Below are 23,048 nucleotides of genomic sequence, written 5' to 3' on the forward strand. Positions count from 1 at the left end.
GCGTGTGTGTTATCCTTAGCGTAAGTTAGTTTCAATAGTGTGTAATCCTAGGGACCGATGATGTCAGTGTCTGGAACCGCGCGACCGCTACGGTCGCAGATTCGAATCCTGCCTCGGGCATGGATATGTGTGATGTCGTTAGGTTAGTTAGGTTTAAGTAGTTCTAAGTTCTAGGGGACTGATGACCTCAGATGTTAAGTCCCATAGTGCTCAGAGCCATTTGAACCATTTTGATGATGTCAGCAGCTTGCGCCCATAGTAAGCACAACGTCTTCAGGCCACAAGTGACCCATCGGGACCATCCGACCGCCGTGTCATCCTCAGCTGAGGATGCGGATAGGAGGGACGTGTGGTCAGCACACCGCTCTCCCGGTCGTTATGATGGTTTCCTTTGACCGGAGCCGCTACTATTCGGTCGAATAGCTCCTCAATTGGCATCACGAGGCTGTGTTGGTCCCATAGTGCTTTACCACAAATTTTCTGTGCAACATAAACGAAAGTTGGTAGGCGGGTTTCTGCATCTGAAAGATGATGCCCACTCAAATTTCGCTCTGGTCGCATAAGAGTGGTGCTAATAGCGCCACTATGAGGATACAAATCATGTTTGGTTTAAATACACGGAGTAACGGTCGTGAACGTTACTTACCTTTGACAATGAACGTGGTGAGGTGGCGTTAGTCAAGAATGTCTTCATGACGACAAAGACGTCACTACCAACACCTCACTGAGTTTGAACGAGGTCGTGTAATAGGGCTTCGAGAAGCCGGACGTTACTTCTGTAATACTGTAGAAAGACCTGGCAGGAACGTAGGCACTGTACTTGAGTGCTGCCAGCGGTGGTCACGGGAATGTAGGGTCGCAAGAAGACCGGGTTCCGGACGATCACGTGGCAGTATGGCTCTGTCTCATTGTACTGCATCTGCAGCAGCAATTTGGGCAGCAGTTGGCACCACAGTGACACAACGAACTGTTACAAATCGGTTACCTGAAGGATAGCTCTGAGTCAGACGCCATGTAGCGTGCATTCCACTGATCCCAAACCTCCGCCATTTCCTACTTCAGTGGTGTCAAGCGAGAGCTCATTGAAGGGCAGGGTGGAGGTCTGTTGTATATTCTGTTGATAGCTGGCTCTGCCTCGGTGCCAGTGTTGGCCTTGTGTTGGTTAGAAGGAGGCCAGTTGAGTCACACTGGATTTATGGACTGGAGTGCGATTTCGTGTGACAGCAGGAGCACTCTTGTGGTTATCCCACACACCCTGATTGAAAATCTGTACGTCAGTCTGGTTACTCGACCTGTTGTGCTGCCATTAGTGAATAGCATTCCAGGGAGTGTTTTCCAACAGGATAACCCTTGCCCACATGTCGCTGTTGTAACCCAACATGCTCTACAGTGTCAACATGTTGCCTTTCTAGTACCTACCGCCGCGGAAGTCGAACACGCACCAGAACAAATGGACGTGGTCAGTCCATAGAGGGATCCGCCTCCGCGGTGGCTATTCCGCGCAGCGGCTCTTGCGCAGCCACCGCTACGCCACGTACAGACAGCGGCCGATAGCCGCTCTCTCCGGTTTCGTATATAGGGACCCGCTCTGCCCTAGTCCAACCCTCCTTCTCTCATAGCGGATTTTCCTCCATCCCCCCCACCCCTGAGACCCTGCACCCCATACTTGCCTCTTTCCTTCCCACATCCCTCCCTACCTGGCCCTCTTCAGCGCGCCCCCCGCTCATCTCCCCCATCTCTTCCCCTCCCTCCCTTCTTCAGGTCTCCCTCATCTCCTAGCGCCTGGCAGATCCTCTGTATTGATCATGATCAGTGTGCCACATCAGTGTTGTGCTTAGTGCTGTTTCTCCTGTGCATCAAGAGGTGTGATTTTAATTGTGTACTGCCTTGAGGTTCGCCGTCAGTGTTACGTTATGTGCTACGCCATCCGTCGATACCTTTATGCTCTAGTCATACTGTGCCTTGTGTTCTTTTAATCGTCGCAGTGCGTGGCTTTTTGTGTGTGCTACTTTTACACTGTTTTTTATCTCCATTTTACAATCACCCCGTTTTTTGTCTATTGCCTTCCATGATGTTCCCCTTTTTTACATCTATGTTCACCTTATTCTCTCCTTTGCTGTTTTTAAATGTCTTCTATTGTTTTGTTCTATGTCTTTCGGCTGACGAGCAGCGCATATGCTGCTGCCAGCCCGCCCCGATGGGGAATTGAAATACAATAAAGAAAAAAAAAAACCTAGTCCAGTCAGTCTGGTACTCGCTATGGATTTCGTTTCTATCTCGGCGGTACTGCGTTCTGGTCGTTGCTCGTTGTTGACATTTGCCTGGCTCTGGTTCTGAGTGGATTTACTGTTGGTGTTTGGTGTTGTGGTTTACACAAGCCTCCGTTGTTTATCTCTTCCTTGTTGTGTTGGTCATAGTCGGTCGTGGTCGGTTGTTGTCAGTTGTCGTTGGTCTGTCGTCCGACTCGTCCTGTGTTTACCCGGTGGTGCGTGCTCCAACGCCGGCGGCTTCCCCGCCTGGCGGCTCCGATCCACAGCCCAAGGCGTTCCCGCAGTTGGTTTTGGTTACTACAGCCTTGTCCTCGAATATCGCCGGCCGAAGTGGCCTTGCGGTTCTAGGCGCTACAGTCTGGAACCGGGCGACCGCTACGGTTGCAGGTTCGAATCCTACCTCGGGCATGGATGTGTGTGATGTCCTTAGGTTAGTTAGGTTTAATTAGTTCTAAGTTCTAGGCGACTGATGACCTCAGAAGTTAAGTCGCATAGTGCTCAGAGCCATTTGAACCATTTTTTTTTCTCGAATATCAAATCTGTTTCCAATATAGCACATATGAGACATCACCGGATGACAACTCCAAGACCATCCACATACGGCATTAACCATCCGTGTATTGACTGACCAAGTGCAACAGGCATGAAACTCCATACCACAACCCGACACTCGGCCCCTGTACAACACAATGCATGCAAGTTTGCATGCTTGCATTCAACTCTGGCGGTTACACCGGTTATTAATGTACCAGAATTTCCCATTTGCAATGGCATATTTCGCGCTTGCATTAACCTATGATCTTGCAATGTTCTTCACTTACCTAGATAAATGTATTCTCGAAATTTCATTATTCGACATTAATTATTATTTGTATCGCAATTTTTTCATAATTGTATATCATGAATGTAGCTGTTGATATTTCTCGCAGTCACTTTATTGGTGCTCCCACTGGTAGTGCATTTATATGTCAAATGCACTTTAAAGCTTAACTTTTTTAACGACATTAGGTTTTTGGAATTAACGCACCCGTTATCTCACTTTCCAGTTAAGGCAGCCCCTCCGAGCGGCCCATCTGCCAAGACTATCGGCATTGTGGTTGCCGTAATACTGGCAGCGCTGCTCTCCGTCGTCGCATTCTTCGTCGTGAAGAAAAGGCTAAGACTGAGAAGGCAGAGGAATGTGGCGGAAGACTCCGATGTTCGCTACCTCACTTCGGACGAGATCCTCGACTTCAACATGGCGAGGCCGGCTGACGATGACGCGTGATCGCCAGTGGTTGCAGCACCATGGGCTTTTACCGACAGTTTCGTTCCCTACCTGCAGCTTCTCTGGCGAAGTCGAAGCGCACTTGAAAAATATGCACCAGACTTTTATGTTCAACATGTTTCTTCGAGAAAGAGTTTTATTGTGACTGAGTCGACAATGTAATAATGTTAAAGAGATGTAAGGGCTCGATTTTCTAGGAATTAATTAATTACGTACATGCAGTGGATGGTTCATGACCAGAACAGAACCAATATCGACTTTTGGTTTGTGGCTACGTTACTCAGGTACAATGAACGAACTTATTCACCCCCAATTCAAGTACATTCAAGATATTGTAAGCTTCAGAACTGAACAGTATCATGAAGCATTGAAGTACATGAACTCTGAAAGTATTTCTGCTGCACACACACACAGTGATCTTGTAGAACATCATAACTGTAGTTAATTGAAAATTGCAAGTCTGTAATACTAGTATCGCTGATTCGGTTACCACAGTTCTGAATGTAGTAATGTATTGTTTTAATTATGTCAAAAGTGTGATTTGATATGTAAATAAACAGTAATAACGATGTATTTACCTCTTACACTGGTACCTCTTTTAAAACTACACCTATTACATCCCTAATATCTATCAGGCAGCTTCAGTTAATCACTGAGTGTCATGCAATACTTACAGTAAAAAGTGGTTCACAAGGATCGTGAAACATACTACGCAACAACACAACAAAGTTCCCTTTCGAATTGTAAATGCATAGCCTTCTAGGAGGTGTGGGGGAGAGGGGGGGGGGGGGGGAACTGAGTGGAAGTAGCCATTTTCTGTTCCTCAGTGTATAGTCATTTAAAATGTAAAAACAGTTTTTTTTTAAATATTTAAAAAGAAAAAGTATGAACTTGACAAACAATTATTCGCAACCTTGGTGTTTCTGTGCAAAATGTGCAGTGATGTGGTTTGTACTGCAATGTAGACGACGATGCTGCATCCGGTGTGTAAGAAATGAATGTTCTTTTTCGTGATGATCAACACACAGCATGGATTGGAAGGGCGGGAGAGTAATGTCAAACTATATACTCGTATATACTGCGTTGATCATTTTGATATGCTTGGATTTGCTCTACCATTTTTCCTTGAATCACTGCAGATCATAATTGTATTTAAGAATATCCGTCTTTTGTAAGTCTTAAATTCTTACCAGTGTCCAGTTACATTTACCTCTTACACAGACACACATTATATATATATATATATGGTGAAGCGAAATTCGCACACTCGGCCTTCGCAGCGCGATTCCTCAAATGCCAGAGATAATAAAAATGTCTATCACAAAATTTCGTCCGATGAGTACATCCGGCAGAAAAAGGACGTTAAAGAGTGGCAATCTGGCAACACCGTAACCACATGTATGGTAACTATCTCTGTCAGTACTTATAATTCATGCTGTGCAGTGGGTAGAGTTTTGGGTCAGCATGCAGCATGTCGAGGATTCGATCCTGAGCTAAGGCGCATTTTTTTCATAAATTTACCTCATTTTATAACGCTGTACATAGCAAATACGTGGTTACACAAATAAGAAATAGACAGTTGAAACAAATGAACTGTCATAGGACGGAATAAATACAAAAACAATATCTATTTCGAGATGCCAAAGACGGCAGCGTAGTACAAACCACAACATCTACTTGTCATTTATACTACATGTAATATGAGCACTCAGATGGCGCACATTAGCAGTGACAATTATAATGTCCATATTAATGACCGCGTGACCTTCACAACACAATACGTTGCCCTCAGAACAACAGATGCTCAAAGCGACCTCCCTGCACGTCCAAACATTGCGCAGCCCGCCGGATCATAGAGCTCTGGACCCTTCGCAGGTGAACGCGGCAGCCATACAACTGGACCTCCACGTCCAAGCCATTTCCCTGGAAATGTTCTGTCCAAATATTGTCGCACATTAATTCCAGAGTGTGGAGGTGCACTATCATGTTGGAACCACATTCTCTGCCGAACATGTAGTGGAACATCGTCCAGGGCATCAGGCAGATAGTTTGAGAGGATGCGTGATACCTTCGTGCAGTCAACCGGTCAGGCAATGTGTGGGGACCCAAACACCTGTCGCCCCATATTCCGGCCCAGACGTTGATACCAAAGTGAACTTGATATCCATGGTCGCGGGTGACGTGCGGATTAACCTCACACCACTGGTGGGCGTTGTGCATATTGAAGGCCCCCACATGAGTGAACGCTGCTTCATCCGGCCATATTACAGTGTTCACAAAGTATCGTTGGCTTTCTGTTGTTGCTGTAATCATTAACAGAACTGCATCCGCTGATGGTGATCTGCAGGATGCAGGTGTGGTGTGAAAGCATAATGATACAGGTGCAGCCCACGCTTGTGCAGCACTTTAACGACCATGCGTTGTGAGACACGCAACTGCCTTGCTACGCTACGTGTACTTCGTTGAGCTTCTTGGTGTATGACCTCCAGAATAGTTTCCTCAATAGCTGGAGTACGGAGTCCTGTGGACGACCTCTGTCACGCGATGGTGGAAGGAGAGAACCTGACTCCCGAAGGCGCAGCTCCAGATGACGAAACACATTTTTATCTGGATGGCGTTGACGAGGATATCTAGCTGCATATTCACGAGCGGTAACCCCAGCCCAGTTATCAGATGCACCAAGGACCGGAAGCATATCCACATATTCATCGTCTATGTATGCCATACGTCTGCCACATTGGTTTAGAGGTTTACAATGAGAAAATTCGATACGTGTACGCATGTACGCTGGATTCTGTCTCGGGCGCATTACTCCGCTCGCAACTAGTCAATGTCTGGGACAGCGCATACAGTTTAAACACGCCGTCAGTGCTGTGTGTTGTTTCACCTAACGTGCATTACCCCTCTGACAGATATTGCTCTGCAAGATTCATCCTGACACCTCTGACTGCGAAATGTTCGGTTTCGAATAAACACTGTTCCCCTAATGGTAATAGACGTGATGTTTCCACAATCCAATAGACAGAATAATAATATTAATAAAAATAAAACTTTGAAAATTCTCAGCCCATTGAAATAGAAGAAAATTTTACCAAAAATAATACTAGAAATTTTTACCAAACTTTTAAACACACACCTAAAGGATATCAGGCACCAAGTATTTGTTTCAAAGATGAAAATGGCAAGCCGGCCGGACTGGCCGTGCGGTTCTAGGCGCCATAGTCTGGCACCGCGCGACCGGTACGGTCGCAGGTTCGAATCCTGCCTCGGGCATGGGTGTGTGTGAAGTTCTTAGGTTAGTTAGGTTTAAGTAGTTCTAAGTTCTAGGGGACTGATGACCTCAGCAGTTAAGTCCCTTAGTGCTCAGAGCCATTTGAACCATTTTTGAACATGGCAAAATGAGATTAAATAACAAAGAAAATAGTGAAATTTTAGCAAAAGTTTTTGAATAGCAGTTAAATTGTCCAGTTCCCACAGATAAATTAGAATTTCCAGTGACACCTCAAAATGTAGAGGAAGATTTCCCACCAACAGATCTAGAAATTCATAAAGCCATCAAAACACTCCAAAACAATAAAGCAAGTGGGGAAGACTCCATTACAGCAGAATCATTGAAGTGGTCAGAACCAAAAATCATAAAGGATCTACAGCAGCTTTTTGAGAACGTTTGGAAAACCGAAAAGGTGCCAGTTGAATGGAAAACGACATTAATTCACCCGCTACATTAAAAGGGAGACAAACAAAATGTCAATAGTTATAGAGGAGTGCCACTTCTGCCAGTGGTATACAATATATTATCAAAAATTTCCTGAACAGAGTGGAAGATACTTTAGACAAACAGCTGGGAGAATATTAGGATGGTTTTCGAAAGGGAAGATCCTGTGCAGAACAATTTTTTTAACTTAAAGTCAATAATTCGCCATAGAATGTTAACCAGCAAACCAATATTAGTGTCATTTATTGATTTCAAGAAATCATTTGATTGTATAGACAGAGAAACAATAGGTAGGGTCATTAGAGAATTTAGTGTTAAATCAAAATTAGCAAACACAATTCGTGAAACACTAACAGTTACAATGTCTAAAGTCAAATTTATGGGAGAAGTATCTCAGCTATTTGAAATAAAAACTGATGTTAGGCTAGGTGATGGTTTATCACCTTTACTGTTTAATTGTGATCTAGAAAAAATTGTAAGGATCTGGAATTCGGAGCTAAAAAATCACAAAATTGAACCAATAACTCTGGGAAGGAAAACAAGTTGAATTAAGGTAAATTGCTATGCTTTTGCCGATGATTTTGCAATGCTTTCAGAAAACCTGACAGAAGCTGTTGTTCAAATACCTTCTGCAAAAAATAGCAAACAGAACTGGTCTCAAAATTTGAGCTGAAAAAACAAAATTCATGACAAATATAAAAAATGCGCCAAAATTAACAGAAACACAAATCGGTAAAATAGAGTGAGTAAATAAATTTAAATATCTTGGAGAAACTATACAACAGAATGGACTAGAAAGATCTTCAATAGAAGTAAGAATTAACAAAACGGAAAGAGCATGCGGTTTAACCAAAAATGTTTACAACAAGAAATGTACATCTAGAAAAACAAAACTAAAACACTACACCACAGTGGTACGACCAGAATGTTTATATGGATTTGAATGCCTAACGGCGAACTATAAGATGGACAAGCCAGAGGCACCGAAAAAAGGATTAACAGAGAAATAATGAGTGCAATAAAAACTGTAGATGGTTGGAAAATAAGAAGTAATGAGGAGATCTACAAAAATAAAAATAAAATATCTGAAGGAACGGCCTAATGAAGATTTACCTTTTTCGGACAACTCTTCCGAATGGATGGAAATAGACTAACAAAACAAATACTCCTATATTTCTGGAAGAAGAAATCGACAATAGCATGAATTACAGAAGTAAGAGCTAGAAAGAAACAACATCAAAGAATCAGAAATAGCAGAAAGAAACCGTTTTAAAAATAAAATACTAAATTTGGAAGTCTTTCAAAGCAGAAGGAATAAAAAGTCGGGGACAACATGGACAGAAGAAAGGAAGAGACTTCATGGGGAGAAAATTAGGGAATACTGGAAAAATAGGAAACGACAACAAAGGAAGAAGAGCAACTGAAGTTGTTAACGCGATCCTAGTTGGTCAATACGATTGTAAAAATAATAATAATAATAATAATGCATTGAGATACGTACTAAACAACATGCGGTTACGAGACTCAATGCTGAAAGGCTAATTAGTGGGACCATGGTGTTAACACATACAAATAGTAACCGAGTTTGGACATTATTCGCAAAGCACGTTGCTGGTCCTACTGGTAACATAAGGCCCTAACGAAATGTAATGCACCTGAACGAGGCAAGAATAATAGTTGTTACCAATCCATGGGACGACTGGAGGAGAGCACAAAGAAAACAGGTTTCGCATCTAGTGGATGAAGTGGTGCGAATAAATTCACGCCCACGATGTGAAAAGGGCCTCTTTCAAAGCTGACTAATCTTCCCTTTCTACGATTGTAGTATGTAAGTGCAAATGTTTTCTAGAGGACCCGCTGCAAACGTTGTTGACGATTAAAATGCCAGATACCGTACCGCCTGGACTACATTTACCAAATAAGAAACATGCCTCACTCAGGGGTAGAACCATCGACCTGTTGCATGCTAACCTAAAACTCTATTCACTACACCAGCTGTACATCATGACTGTTACGTGCTGACAGAAATAGTTACCATACATGTGGTTACAGCGTTGCCGGTTTGCCACTCTCTTACATCCTTTTCTGCCGGATTTACTCGCCTCGCCGGACGAAATTTTGTGAGAGACTTTTATTTATCGCCGGCATGTGAGGAGTCGCGCTGCGAAGTCCGAGTGCGCGAATTTCGCTTCACCCTGTATATATATGTGTATATATATATATATACACATCAACGCAGTGCGATGCATCTAATCAAATGTCAACCACAATTTTATAAATAAAAAAATAAAACTTAGAAATTACAGCGAAACTAATAACATTTCCACAAACATTTCAAATATTAGACATTATTTTCTTTAGTATCATTGGAGATGTTAGCTAGTAGCCTTTAACAGGTGTCCAGTTTGAAGGATTTCTAGTATTAAAATGATGGTCCATTTTGTGCATTTTATGACAATGTGTGAAAGTCGTGCTTTTGGTGGGAGTTCCTAAAGTCTCACTGGCGGGAGCAGTAGGTCGCTGGAGAACGCTGCGACTGGAAGGGCTATTGGGTGCAAGGCAGAAACGAGGACACTTCCGTATGGGCCATCGGAGGAGACGGTAGTAAAGTTTTACTTTGATGTCCTGCTGTGGCTCTGAGCACTATGGGACTTAACATCTGTGGTCATCAGTCCCCTAGAACTTAGAACTACTTAAACCTAACTAACCTAAGGACATCACACACATCCATGCCCGAGGCAGGATTCGAACCTGCGACCGTAGCGGTCGCGCGGTTCCGGACTGAGCGTCTAGAACCGCTAGACCTGGTCATTGCTCATAACTGCAATTTATTATTATTAAATTGGTTTAACTTACCTTTGCTCAAATTATTAGACCATAAGATCACAGTTTAGTACCGATTATTTAGCTATCTTAGTTCTTTGGCGTAAAGCAGAAATTTATGGCTCGGCACTACGACATCACTGAGCTACGTTTTCAATCAAAGCCGCACATAGCCAAATACTGATTGTTATTGCTAACTCACATTAAACTGAGCGTGTAAGAAGAGTAAGAAACCCGGGAAGTCGCAGGCTGCCGTTGATGCGAGAACAGCTCAGTACAGCCCCCTGGTGCCCTTGTTCCACTGCATTGAGTGAACCAGTAGACGAGTTGCATATGGACAACTCTTCATCAGTATATCTATCTGTTGTTTTCTGCCCACTCGTCTAATATAGGGTGACTAGGAAACCTGCTTTCTCGAATCGCTAGACAACAATTCAAGCAAATCGTATTAATAAAGTTTATTACAGTAAGATAAATGACAATACTTAACTTTGCGTATTCAAAAAGGTGTGTCGCAAACCAAACGCGACATGCAGACAGTACCAATACAAACAACACAATAGAGTTCATAAGTCACTGCTGTAGCTTTCGGAGGACGGCTAGTCTCCAACTCAGACGGGGCCAGACGGAGCGGCGCTAACATTCTCTTCGTGTAGAGGATTAGAGATTAGATTAGATTAGTTTTTCGTTCCATAGATCCGTGTTGAGGAGATCCTCGTGGATGTGGAACATGTCACTTTTTTTTTAAGCTGAAATAACAATACTAATACTATGAATATATACAACACATCATTTGTTTCTATTAAAAAATTCGTCAATGGAGAAGGAGGAGTTGGCCACTAGTAAGTCTTTCAGGCTCCTTTTAAACTGATCTTTATTTGTACCTAAATTTTTTATGTTTGCTGGCAAATTATTTAAGATGAGTGTTCCTGAGTAGTGGACCCCCTTTTGAACTAAAGTAAGTGCTTTTAAGTCCTTGTGCAGATCATTTTTGTTCCTGGTATTGTACGTACGAACTGAGCTGTTTTTTGGAAAAAGAGGTATATTATTTAGGACAAATTTCATTAAGGAGAAAATATACTGAGAGGCAGTAGTTAGTATACCCCGTTCTTTGAAGAGGTTTCTACAAGACGTCCGTGAGTTTACTCCACAAATAATACGTATTACACGCTTTTGGACTCTGAAAACTTTTGTTTGACTTGAAGAGTTACCCCAAAATATTATACCATATGACATTATGGAATGAAAGTAGGCAAAGTATCCAAGCTTTTTCACTTTTATGTCGCCTATGTCTGCTAACACTCGAATTGCAAATACAGATTTGTTAAGGCGTTTCTGCAGTTCTGTGGTGTGCTCCTCCCAACTGAATTTATTATCAAGTTGTAATCCCAGGAATTTAAGACTGTCAACCTCTTCTATCTGCTCTTCTTCGTACTTTATGCATATGCTGGGTGGAAACCTCTTACAGGTTCTGAATTGCATATAGTGAGTCTTTTCGAAGTTTAATGTCAGTGAGTTGGATTTAAACCATTTATTAATATCCATGAAAATACCATTAGCAGATCTTTCTAGAACTACACTCGACATACTATTTATTGCAATACTTGTGTCATCTGCAAACAAAGCGAACTCTGCTTCTGGCAGTGTAACTGATGAGAGATCATTAATGTACACAAGAAAAAGCAATGGCCCTAAGATGGATCCTTGTGGGACACCACATGTAATTTCTTCCCATTCTGATGATGACTGATGACTTAATTCACTAGTCCCTTGCACTGACACCCTTTGTTTCCTGTTAGCGGGGTATGACTTGAACCATTTTGCAGCACTGCCCGTGACACCATAGAATTCTAATTTATTTAAAAGGATGTTGTGGTTTACACAATCGAATGCCTTTGACAAATCACAGAAAATTCCTGCTGCTTGTAACTTGTTATTTAATGAATTAAGTACATTTTCACTGTAGGTATAAATAGCCTTTTCGATATCAGAACCCTTCAGAAATCCAAACTGTGTTCTTGATAATATGTTATTTGTGGTCAGATGGTTAAGAAGGTGCCTGTACATTACTTTTTCTAAAATTTTTGAGAATGCTGGCCAAAGTGAAATCGGTCTGTAGTTTGATGGCATCTCTTTATCCCCTTTCTTGAATAGAGGCTTAACATCTGCATATTTCATCCAGTCAGGAAATGTCTCAGTTATAATTGACTGGTTACACAGGTGACTTAGAATTGTACTAAACTCACAAGAACATGCCTTAATTAACTTTGTTGATATTTCATCATAACCACTAGAATGCTTTGTTTTTAAAGATTTTATTATGGAAGTTATTTCTTTTTGTGAACTGAGTGACATATTCATGTACCTGAAGCTATTTGTAAAGGCTACTTTCAGATATTCAGGGGCATTATTTACTGATCCTGACAATCCCATTCTATCAGTAACAGATATAAAGTACTTGTTAAATAGATTTGCCACACTATGCCCATCGGTTACTAATGTGTCATCTACCCTTAGTGCTATTTGCTCCTGTTCCTTTCTGGTTCTACCAGTCTCCTCTTTCACTATATCCCATATTGTTTTTATTTTGTTCCCTGACATTGCTATCTTCTTCTCATAGTGTATTTGTTTAGATGTCTGAATTACTTTTTTAATATTTTACAGTATTCCTTGTATTTAGCTAAATCATCAGCATTGGAGTTTTTTTTGGTCGACAGATACATTTTCCTTTTTGTCTTACAGGAAATCTTTATTGCTTGTGTGATCCATGGTTTTATTATAGACTTCTGTTTAATTTGAGTAACTTTTAGAGGAAAACAGTTTTCAAACATGGTACTGACATTGTTCATGAATGTGTTATATTTTTCATTCATGTCATGAGCACTATAAACATCTTTCCAGTTCATATCTTTGAGCAGTTTTCTAAAACACTCAATTTTTGGTTGATTGAATACTCTTCTGTACTCAGATTTAGCAGTCTTGATAACCTGCTTAGAATTTACATCTAAAACAAGGAGCTGCATGTCATGATCTGATAGTCCATTTATTACAGGTTTTATGATATGATTTTGTTCCTTTGATTTGTCTATAAAAATGTTATCAATGGCTGTCCTTGAGGATTTTGTGATCCTAGTTGGAAAGTTTACAGTGTGAGTTAGATTGAAAAACAACATTACTAACTGCAGTAAATGTTTACTGGAAGATTGAATTAGAAAATCTGTATTAAAGTCACCAGCAATCAAAATTTCTTTGTTTCTTACTGTTAAATAACCCAAAAGAGCTTCTAGATGATTTATGAATAGATTATAATTTCCTGCAGGTGCTCGGTAAATAGTTACTATTATATAGGATCTGTTATGGAACCCTACTTCTGTTGCACATGCTTCTAGATGCTGCTCTAAACAGAATTTATGAATGTCAATGTTCTTGAATTTATGGCAATTTTTAATAAATGTAGCAACTCCTACTCCATCCATATCTACTCTGCAGAAGTAGGAAGCTAGCTTAAATCCTGAAATGTCTAACATATCTATACCAGTGGTCACTCCTGTCTCGGTTGTCGTCCTAGAGAGTGTACTATTGGCTGACGTCGTCTCACAGCCCCCTCTGCTCTTCCGTTCTTGACCTTCGTGACGGTGCTGGACGTTACGCCGGAACACTATCTATAGCAATACTGTGACTCACTGTTAACGCACAACTAACACTGCCAGAAAACGAAACCCTAGACAGTATCGAGCAGTACTGAATGCAAACGTGAACACAACGAGGTAAGGAAGGCATTCCTAAAGTCAACAGCAGGTACCGTGAGTGAATGGAAACAAGGCACAAGGCACAACCATCGACGCTTGCGCTTTTATGCGCTATTTTTCAGTGCAACTCAGAAAAAAGTTATAGGGCAAGAATCCAAACGAAATGCAATAATTCTACAATGAGCTGCCAGAGACCGTGGGTCTCTTATACCAAAGTACCCAGAATGTATTCCTGAACAAGCTTTGAAAGTGTTTCCATTGAGTTCTGCCTCATCCTGTAATTCAAAATGTACTACGTCAAACTCATACATAAATTATATACCTCGGTTTGCATCATCGTGGACATGTTAGTTACATCAGTTTTATTCCCATACTCTTCCTCATCCACCACAATGTCATCTTTGTCTTTGAGTCCCCATATCGTGCACTTCGTTGTTTTACCACCTACGCAATCTCCGGTGGTAGTAACATAACAGAACCATTATTTCCACCGTTAACGACGGATCCAGTTATTTAAGTGGCTGCTATTCAGTACCCATGTCTCGACCTGTTCGTCAGCACAGAGGGTATTCACATCCTTAAAGTCCGCTACACTCTTGATCTCCCCAAGAAACCAGACATATGCTTTATACAGGGTGGTCCACTGATAGTAACCGGGCCAAATACCTCACGAAATATGCATCAAGCGAAAAAACTACAAAAAACGAAACTCGTGTAGCTTGAAGGGGAAAACCAGATTGCGCTATGGTTGGCCCGCTAGATGGCGCTGCCATAGGTCAGACGGATATCAACTGCGTTTTTTAAAATAGGAACCCCCATTTTTTATTACATATTCGTGTACTACGTAAAGTATAAGTACGTGGTATCACGTAACATTCCGCCAGTGCGGACGGTATTTGCTTCGTAATACATTACCCATGTTAAAATGGACCGTTTGCCAAATGCGAAAAAGGTCGATATCGTGTTGATGTATGGCTATTGTGATCAAAATGTCCAACGTGCGTGTGCAATGTATGATGCTCGGTATCCTGGACGACATCATCCAAGTGTCCGGACAGTTCAAAAATGGCTCTGAGCACTATGGCACTCAACTGCTGAGGTCATTAGTCCCCTAGGACTTAGAAGTAGTTAAACCTAACTAACCTAAGGACATCACAAACATCCATGCCCGAGGCAGGATTCGAACCTGCGACCGTAGCGGTCTTGCGGTTCCAGACTGCAGCGCCTTTAACCGCACGGCCACTTCGGCCGGCTGTCCGGAGAGTTCGTCCAATAGTTACGTTATTTAAGGAAACAGGAAGTGTTCAGCCACATGTGAAACGTCAACCACGACCTGAAACAAATGACGATGCCCAAGTAGCCGTTTTAGCTCCAGTCGCGGCTAATCCGCACATCAGTAGCATACAAATTGCCCGAGAATCGGGAATCTCAAAAACGTCGGTGTTGAGAATGCTCCATCAACATCGATTGCACCAGTACCATATTTCTATGCAGCAGGAATTCCATGGCGACGACTTTGAACGTCGTGTACAGTTCTGCCACTGAGCACAAGAGAAATTACGGGACGATGACCGATTTCTTGCATGCGTTCTATTCAGTGACGAAGCGTCATTCACCAACAGCGGTAACGTAAACCAGCATAATATGCACTATTGGGCAACGGAAAATCCACGATGGCTGCGACAAGTGGAACATCAGCCACCTTGGCGGGTTAATGTATGGTGCGGCATTATGGGAGGAAAGATAATGGGCCCCCATTTTATCGATGCCAATCTAAATGGTGCAATGTATGCTGATTTCCTACGTAATGTTCTACCGATGTTACTACAAGATGTTTCACTGCATGACAGAATGGCGATGTACTTCCAACATGATGGATGTCCGGCACATAGCTCGCTTGCGGTTGAAGTGGTATTGAATAGCATATTTCATGACAGGTGGATTGGTCGTCGAAGCACCATAGCATGGCCCGCACGTTCACCGGTTCTGACGTCCCGGGATTTCTTTCTGTAAGTAAAGTTGAAGGATATTTGCTATCGTGATCCACCGACAACGCCTGACAACATGTGTCAGCGCATTGTCAATGCATGTGCGAACATTACGGAAGGCGAACTACTCGCTGTTGAGAGGAATGTCGTTACACGTATTGCCAAATGCATTGAGGTTGACGGACATCATTTTGAGCATTTATTTCCCCACCATGTTATAGTTCTGGGTGGAGATTTTAATTTGCCAGATATAGACTGGGAGACTCAAACGTTCATAACGGGTGGCAGGGACAAAGAATCCTGTGAAATTTTTTTAAGTGCTTTATCTGAAAACTACCTTGAGCAGTTAAACAGAGAACCGACTCGTGGGGATAACATATTAGACCTTCTAGTGACAAACAGACCCGAACTATTTGAAAAAGTTAACGCAGAACAGGGAATCAGCGATCATAAAGCGGTTACGGCATCGATGATTTCAGCCGTAAATGGGAATATTAAAAAGGGTAGGAAGATTTTTCTGTTTAGAAAAAGTGACAAAAAGCAGATTTCAGAGTACCTGTTCGCTCAACACAAAAGTTTTGTCTCAAGCACAGATAGTGTTGAGGATCAGTGGACGAAGTTCAAAACCGTCGTACATTATGCGTTAGATGAGTATGTGCCAAGCAAGATCGTAAGAGATGGGAAAGAGCCACCGTGGTACAACAACCGAGTTAGAAAACTGCTGCGGAAGCAAAGGGAACTTCACAGCAAACATAAACATAGCCAAAGCCTTGCAGACAAACAAAAATTACACGAAGCGAAATGTAGTGTGAGGAGGGCTATGCGAGAGGCGTTCAATGAATTCGAAAGTAAAGTTCTATGTACTGACTTGGCAGAAAATCCTAAGAAATTTTGGTCTTATGTCAAAGCGGTAGGTGGATCAAAACAAAATGTCCAGACACTCTGTGACCAAAATGGTACTGAAACAGAGGATGACAGACTAAAGGCCGAAATACTAAATGTCTTTTTCCAAAGTTGTTTCACAGAGGAAGATTGCACTGTAGTTCCTTCTCTAGATTGTCGCACAGATGACAAAATGGTAGATATCGAAATAGACGACAGAGGGATAGAGAAACAATTAAAATCGCTCAAAAGAGGAAAGGCCTCTGGACCTGATGGGATACCAGTTCAATATTACACAGAGTACGCGAAGGAACTTGCCCCCCTTCTTGCAGCGGTGTACCGTAGGTCTCTAGAAGAGCGTAGCGTTCCAAAGGATTGGAAAAGGGCACAGGTCATCCCCGTTTTCAAGAAGGGACGTCGAACAGATGTGCAGAACTATAGGCCTATATCTCTAACGTCGATCAGTTGCAGAATTTTGGAACACGTATTGTGTTCGAGTATAATGACTTTTCTGGAGACTAGAAATCTACTCTGTAGGAATCAGCATGGGTTTCGAAAAAGACGGTCATGTGAAACCCAGCTCGCGCTATTCGTCCACGAGACTCAGAGGGCCATAGACACGGGTTCACAGGTAGATGCCGTGTTTCTTGACTTCCGCAAGGCGTTCGATACAGTTCCCCACAGTCGTTTAATGAACAAAGTAAGAGCATATGGACTATCAGACCAATTGTGTGATTGGATTGAGGAGTTCCTAGATAACAGGACGCAGCATGTTATTCTCAATGGAGAGAAGTCTTCCGAAGTAAGAGTGATTTCAGGTGTGCCGCAGGGGAGTGTCATAGGACCGTTGCTATTCACAATATACATAAATGACCTGGTGGATGACATCGGAAGTTCACTGAGGCTTTTTGCAGATGATGCTGTGGTGTACCGAGAGGTTGTAACAATGGAAAATTGTATTGAAATGCAGGAGGATCTGCAGCGAATTGACGCATGGTGCAGGGAATGGCAATTGAATCTCAATGTAGACAAGTGTAATGTGCTGCGAATATACAGAAAGATAGATCCTTTATCATTTAGCTACAAAATAGCAGGTCAGCAACTGGAAGCAGTTAATACCATAAATTATCTGGGAGTACGCATTAGGAGTGATTTAAAATGGAATGATCATATAATGTTGATCGTCGGTAAAGCAGATGCCAGACTGAGATTCATTGGAAGAATCCTAAGGAAATGCAATCCGAAAACAAAGGAAGTAGGTTACAGTACGCTTGTTCGCCCACTGCTTGAATACTGCTCAGCAGTGTGGGATCCGTACCAGATAGGGTTGATAGAAGAGATAGAGAAGATCCAACGGAGAGCAGCGCGCTTCGTTACAGGATCATTTAGTAATCGCGAAAGCGTTACGGAGATGATAGATAAACTCCAGTGGAAGACTCTGCAGGAGAGACGCTCAGTAGCTCGGTACGGGCTTTTATTGAAGTTTCGAGAACATACCCTCACCGAGGAGTCAAGCAGTATATTGCTCCCTCCTACGTATATCTCGCGAAGAGACCATGAGGATAAAACCAGAGAGATTAGAGCCCACACAGAGGCATACCGACAGTCCTTCTTTCCACGAACAATACGAGACTGGAATAGAAGGGAGAACCGATAGAGGTACTGAAGGTACCCTCCGCCACACACCGTCAGGTGGCTTGCGGAGTATGGACGTAGATGTAGATGTAGATGAATGTGGTATTTACAGGTAATCACGCTGTAACAGCATGCGTTCTTTGAAATCTATGACATTGGAACAACCGAAATAAAATGTTGAAACGTACCTACGTTCTGTATTTTATTTTAAGAAACCTACCTGTTACCAGCCGTTCGTCTAAAATTGTGAGCCTTATGTTTGTGACTATTACAGCGCCATCTATCACAAAGTAAAAAAAGTGGTCCAACAAAAACATTCATATTTCCTTACCTACTACACGAATATCTAATAAAAAATGGGGGTTCCTGTTTAAAAAAACGCAGTTGATATCCGTTTGACCTATGGCAGCGCCATCTAGCGGGCCAACCATAGCGCCATTTGGTTTCTCCCTTCACAAGTCTCCCTTCTCCCTAGACAAGTTTAGTTTTTTCGTTTGACGCTTATTTCGTGAGATATTTGGCCCGGTCACGATCAATGGACTACCCTGTATATATATATATATATATATATATATATATATATATATATATACGCTTGAACCCTGCTGGGAACAATTTCAATAAAGTGTCTGAATGTCTGCGCGAAATGGCAGCCCATTAATCATCAAGAACCGAAACTAGAAGAAGTTAATGATGTTGGATGCTGGAGTGTGGAGCGAATTCGACGTTTTAATTCATGCCAAAGGTGTTGCACTGCGTTCAGGTCGGGAATCTGCACAGGCCAGTCCTTTTCAGGAATGGTATTGCCCCCAAATCATTGCCTCACAGATGCCGCTTTACGACTGATACAAACGATCATCGTTTCAGAACTGAGCGAAGTACATACTGCTGTAAAATGTGTTCATCTTCACACGCTCAGCGTTTTCTGAAGCGCAGAAAGGTACCATAATCTAACAACGAAAAACACCCCCACATGGTAACAGGACCTCCTTCGTAAGTCCTGTTATTACCACACATTACGGCAGGTTACGTGATTCGTCGCGTCAGATCACTGGTTCTCACTTTACAATACTTCAGAAGACACTTAGCATTGCAAAATGTGTGGCATATTGCAAGCTGGTCGACCATTGTACCCCATTCTTTTAAACATTCTAAGCACAATCATTGTGATAGCTGGACTGCTAGTAACATTTTGGAACTAACGAATGATTCCTTTCGCTGATTTCATGAGAATTTACCAACCAACATCCGCATTGCTCGAGTTCCCTTTGTGTCAGTACGAGAGGCTTGGTCTTGGTTTAGCTGTTGTTCTTCCTTCCCATTTCTACTGCCCAGTCACATCACCAACAGTCGACTTGGGGAGCTTTAGGAAGATTTAAATCTCTTTGATGAATTTGCTGCTCAAGTGACATTCAATGATTAGTCCGCTTTCTTTGTGACTGAGCTCTCTTGACCTGTCCATTCTGTTGTTAAGGTTTCTCTTTTGACAACACAGTATTCGCTGCCTTCTTCTATACTGACGGCCCGCCTGACGTCGAATCTAGTGGTAAATTCCGAGCTACGTATGGGCTTCCCGGCGCTTTTAATCAGATAGTGTGCTGCCCAATAAAAAAGTGAAGCACCCAAAAATGATCACGTAACTGAGTAAAATGTATGAAGAACATGGCAGTATGAGCCCACTTATCAGTATGACGTTGCATCTCATCTGGCCTGGACGCATGCATTGATTCGGTTGGGAAGGGTGTCATAAAACCATCGTATCCTCTACCAAGAGAAGGTGGCTGAAAAATGATGTAACTGGTCCTTGATATCCTTGATCCTGTCACTGAGATGTAGCTTGTTCCAAGCATGTTATATCAGGTACATACCTGTGGATCTTGATGCCCAAAGGAGTACCTCAACAGCATTCACGCAGGTCATATGTGGACAAGCATTGTAATGTTGAAGAAAGGCAATGAGTTACTGTTGCAGGATGTCCGTGACATACCGTAGTGCCGAAAGAGGTCGCTCGGCAACTACCGCCCGTGACCTGAAGTCATTTCCAATGGCTCCCCACAAAATGACGCCAAAAGTAACCCAGTTTTATCTCTGCAAACCTTCGGAAGGTTAGAACATTTCTCTACGTCGCCGCCACTTTCGTCGCCGATCAAAATGTTCAAACGTGTGTGAAATTTTATGGGACTTAACTGCTAAGGTCATCAGTAACTAAGCTTACACACTACTTAACCTAAATTATCCTAAGGACAAACACGCACACCCATGCCCGAGGGAGTACTCGAACCTCCGTCGGACCAGCCGCACAGTCCATGACTGCAGCGCCTTAAACCGCTCGGCTAATCCCGCGCAGCTCGTCGCCGATCGCCTTCCGGGGTGATGTAGCTCCATGATTCATCACTGCACCTAGTGTGACGTCATACATCAGCAGTAAATGCTTCCCGGTCACGGAACCACTCGAAACACATTCTTTTGTGTCGTGGTGTTAATTGCAGCCTACACATGAGACGGTAATTCCCAGGTTCTGCTGCTGTTGGTCTTCTACCGTTGGTGCAGGACGACACAGAGTGTTGAAGGGAGTCATTTGCTTGTTCTCGGATGGCACGTGCAGATGTGAAGGGGTTGCGCTGTGCTTGGTGCACAATATGATGATTCTCCCTTACAGTGGCCAGAAGTGGTCGAATAGAATCTTTACGACGAGTGTGCTTGCCCTCAAGTTCTCCTCCTGAATAGTCCATGAAGGCTCAACGGTACCGACCGGCCGCCGTGTAATCCTCAGCCCACAGGCGTCACTGGATACGGATATGGAGGAGAATGTGGTAAGAACACCGCTTTCCCGGCCGTACGTCAGTTTCCGAGACCAGAGCCGCTACTTCTCAATCAAGTAGCTCCTCAGTTTGTCTCATAAGGGCTGAGTGCATCCCACTTACCAACAGCGCTTGGCAGACGGGATGTTCACCCATCCAAGTGCTAGCCCAGCCCGACAGCGCTTAACTTCGGTGAGCTGATGGGAACCGGTGTTACCACTGCGGCAAGGCCGTTGGCCCTCCAGTTCCCATGAAGTAAAATATTGGGCCACTGTCCCATCCTAGCGCCCCACAAATCTGAATATTGCACTATTCGGCCAGCTGGCCAAATGGAGACCAACAATTAGGCCCTTTTCAAAACTCTTTTAGTGCTGATCACTTATCTGTATCCCTCACAATGATCACTCAACCTCTGACACTGTTCACGCCCCAACATACAGGGTGTTTCCGTAAGAGCGTGCGAACATTTAACAGGACATCAAGGATGTTCCACTGAAGAATTTTAGGTAGGAAACCTGGGGAGGGAGATAATAGGAATAAAATCACAGTACTGTGAACTTTTTTATTTACATTAGTAAACTGCTAATACTATCATTGACACAATGAACGTACCATTTGTACTGTATCTAACAAAATGTGCTGAAACTGACGGCAGCAAACCTCAATGCAAGCATGACATGGGCGAACAAGACCCTGACAAATATCCCTGGTGTGTTTCCAATCACGTCACAGGCAGCTACAATTCTCGCGACTAATTCCGTCTCCGTATGCACTGGGGTCTCATGCGCAAGTGACTTTAGATATCCCAGTAGGAAATAATCAAGGGGATTCAGGTCAGGTGACCTCGCAGGCCTTCCAACCCAGCGACCAGGAAATACCGTACCGGTATTGCTCCATCATATTGTACTGTACTTCTCTGAATAGTACTGTGTAACGAATGGGTCTGTCGTTGGTTCAAAGGACGTACTGTCATTGGACAATGTAAATACGATACAACACAGTCACCTTATTGACAAGTAAAGTAAACAAAACCTGCATCATGACTTCCTGGTAATCAGGCTATTCCTCCTTGTTTCTTTGCAGGAAATAAAGAATGTACATGTAAATAAACAGCACAGTACTTTAAACTTGTACGCTAAACTTGTACGCTAGAAAACAGTAATGGTAGACAAAGCAGCCGGCCGCTGTGGCCGAGCGGTTCTAGGATATTCAATCTTCAACCGCGCGACCGCTACGGTCGCAGGTTCGAATCCTACCTCGGGTATGGATGTGTGTGATGTCCTTAGGTTGGTTAGGTTTAAGTAGTTCTAAGTTCTAGGGGACTGATGACCTCAAATGTTAAGTCCCATAGTGCTCAGAGCCATTTGAACCATTTAACAAAGCAGTAGACAAGTTTACTTCCATATCTCCTTGAACTGACTTCTCCGACTCCGGTTCCCTACCTCAGATTGTTCAGTGGTGCGTTCTCTATGTCCTTTTCATTTTTGCGCGCTTTTACGGAAGCACCCTGTATATTGCCGTAGAAAATAGTGTAACGCCCTCAAGGTCTGTATTCAGAGGCACCAGGGTATAAGATGCGCACACTGTGGCGATTTTAGTGTTAGGAATTCGTTTGTCGCCGTCATCGGTGATCACATGGTGTTTAGGAGGCTATCTGTGTGCCCTCTGTTTTTACTCTGCAGGCAGTAGCCGTGCCAAGTTTTTGAGATGAATTGTGTTTCCAACATTCATTCTAGGGTACAACGATGCCCTCCCTATGAGAACGTACTGCTGATCAGCAACTTCAGCCATTCCAACTGGATCGCATTGTGGGCCTGCGGGAAGCATGATAGACGTATCACCGGATTGCTGCACATATTGGGCAAAATGCATCAGTTGCGTGTCTCAGCTTACAGCAATGCTCTGTGGACCATTCTCA

General features: G+C 42.9%; 1 protein-coding gene and 1 pseudogene across 2 annotated transcripts in view; one reads left to right on the plus strand and one right to left on the minus strand.

Moving 5' to 3' along the window:
• The window catches only part of LOC124555132 (MAM and LDL-receptor class A domain-containing protein 1-like), a 1,074,113-nt gene extending 1,070,003 nt beyond the window's left edge, over positions 1-4,110 (plus strand). For both annotated transcript variants that reach the window (XM_047128944.1, XM_047128945.1), the window contains one exon: positions 3,317-4,110. In XM_047128944.1, the coding sequence (XP_046984900.1) occupies positions 3,317-3,537 (221 nt within the window). In that variant the 3' untranslated portion in view covers positions 3,538-4,110. The remainder of the gene's footprint in view (positions 1-3,316) is intronic.
• Positions 4,111-21,250: 17,140 nt separating this feature from the next.
• On the minus strand, positions 21,251-21,368 carry LOC124556945 (annotated as a pseudogene).
• Positions 21,369-23,048: the final 1,680 nt, after the last annotated feature.

This window comes from Schistocerca americana, chromosome X, assembly GCF_021461395.2.
Source record: "Schistocerca americana isolate TAMUIC-IGC-003095 chromosome X, iqSchAmer2.1, whole genome shotgun sequence".
NCBI lineage: Eukaryota > Metazoa > Arthropoda > Insecta > Orthoptera > Acrididae > Schistocerca > Schistocerca americana.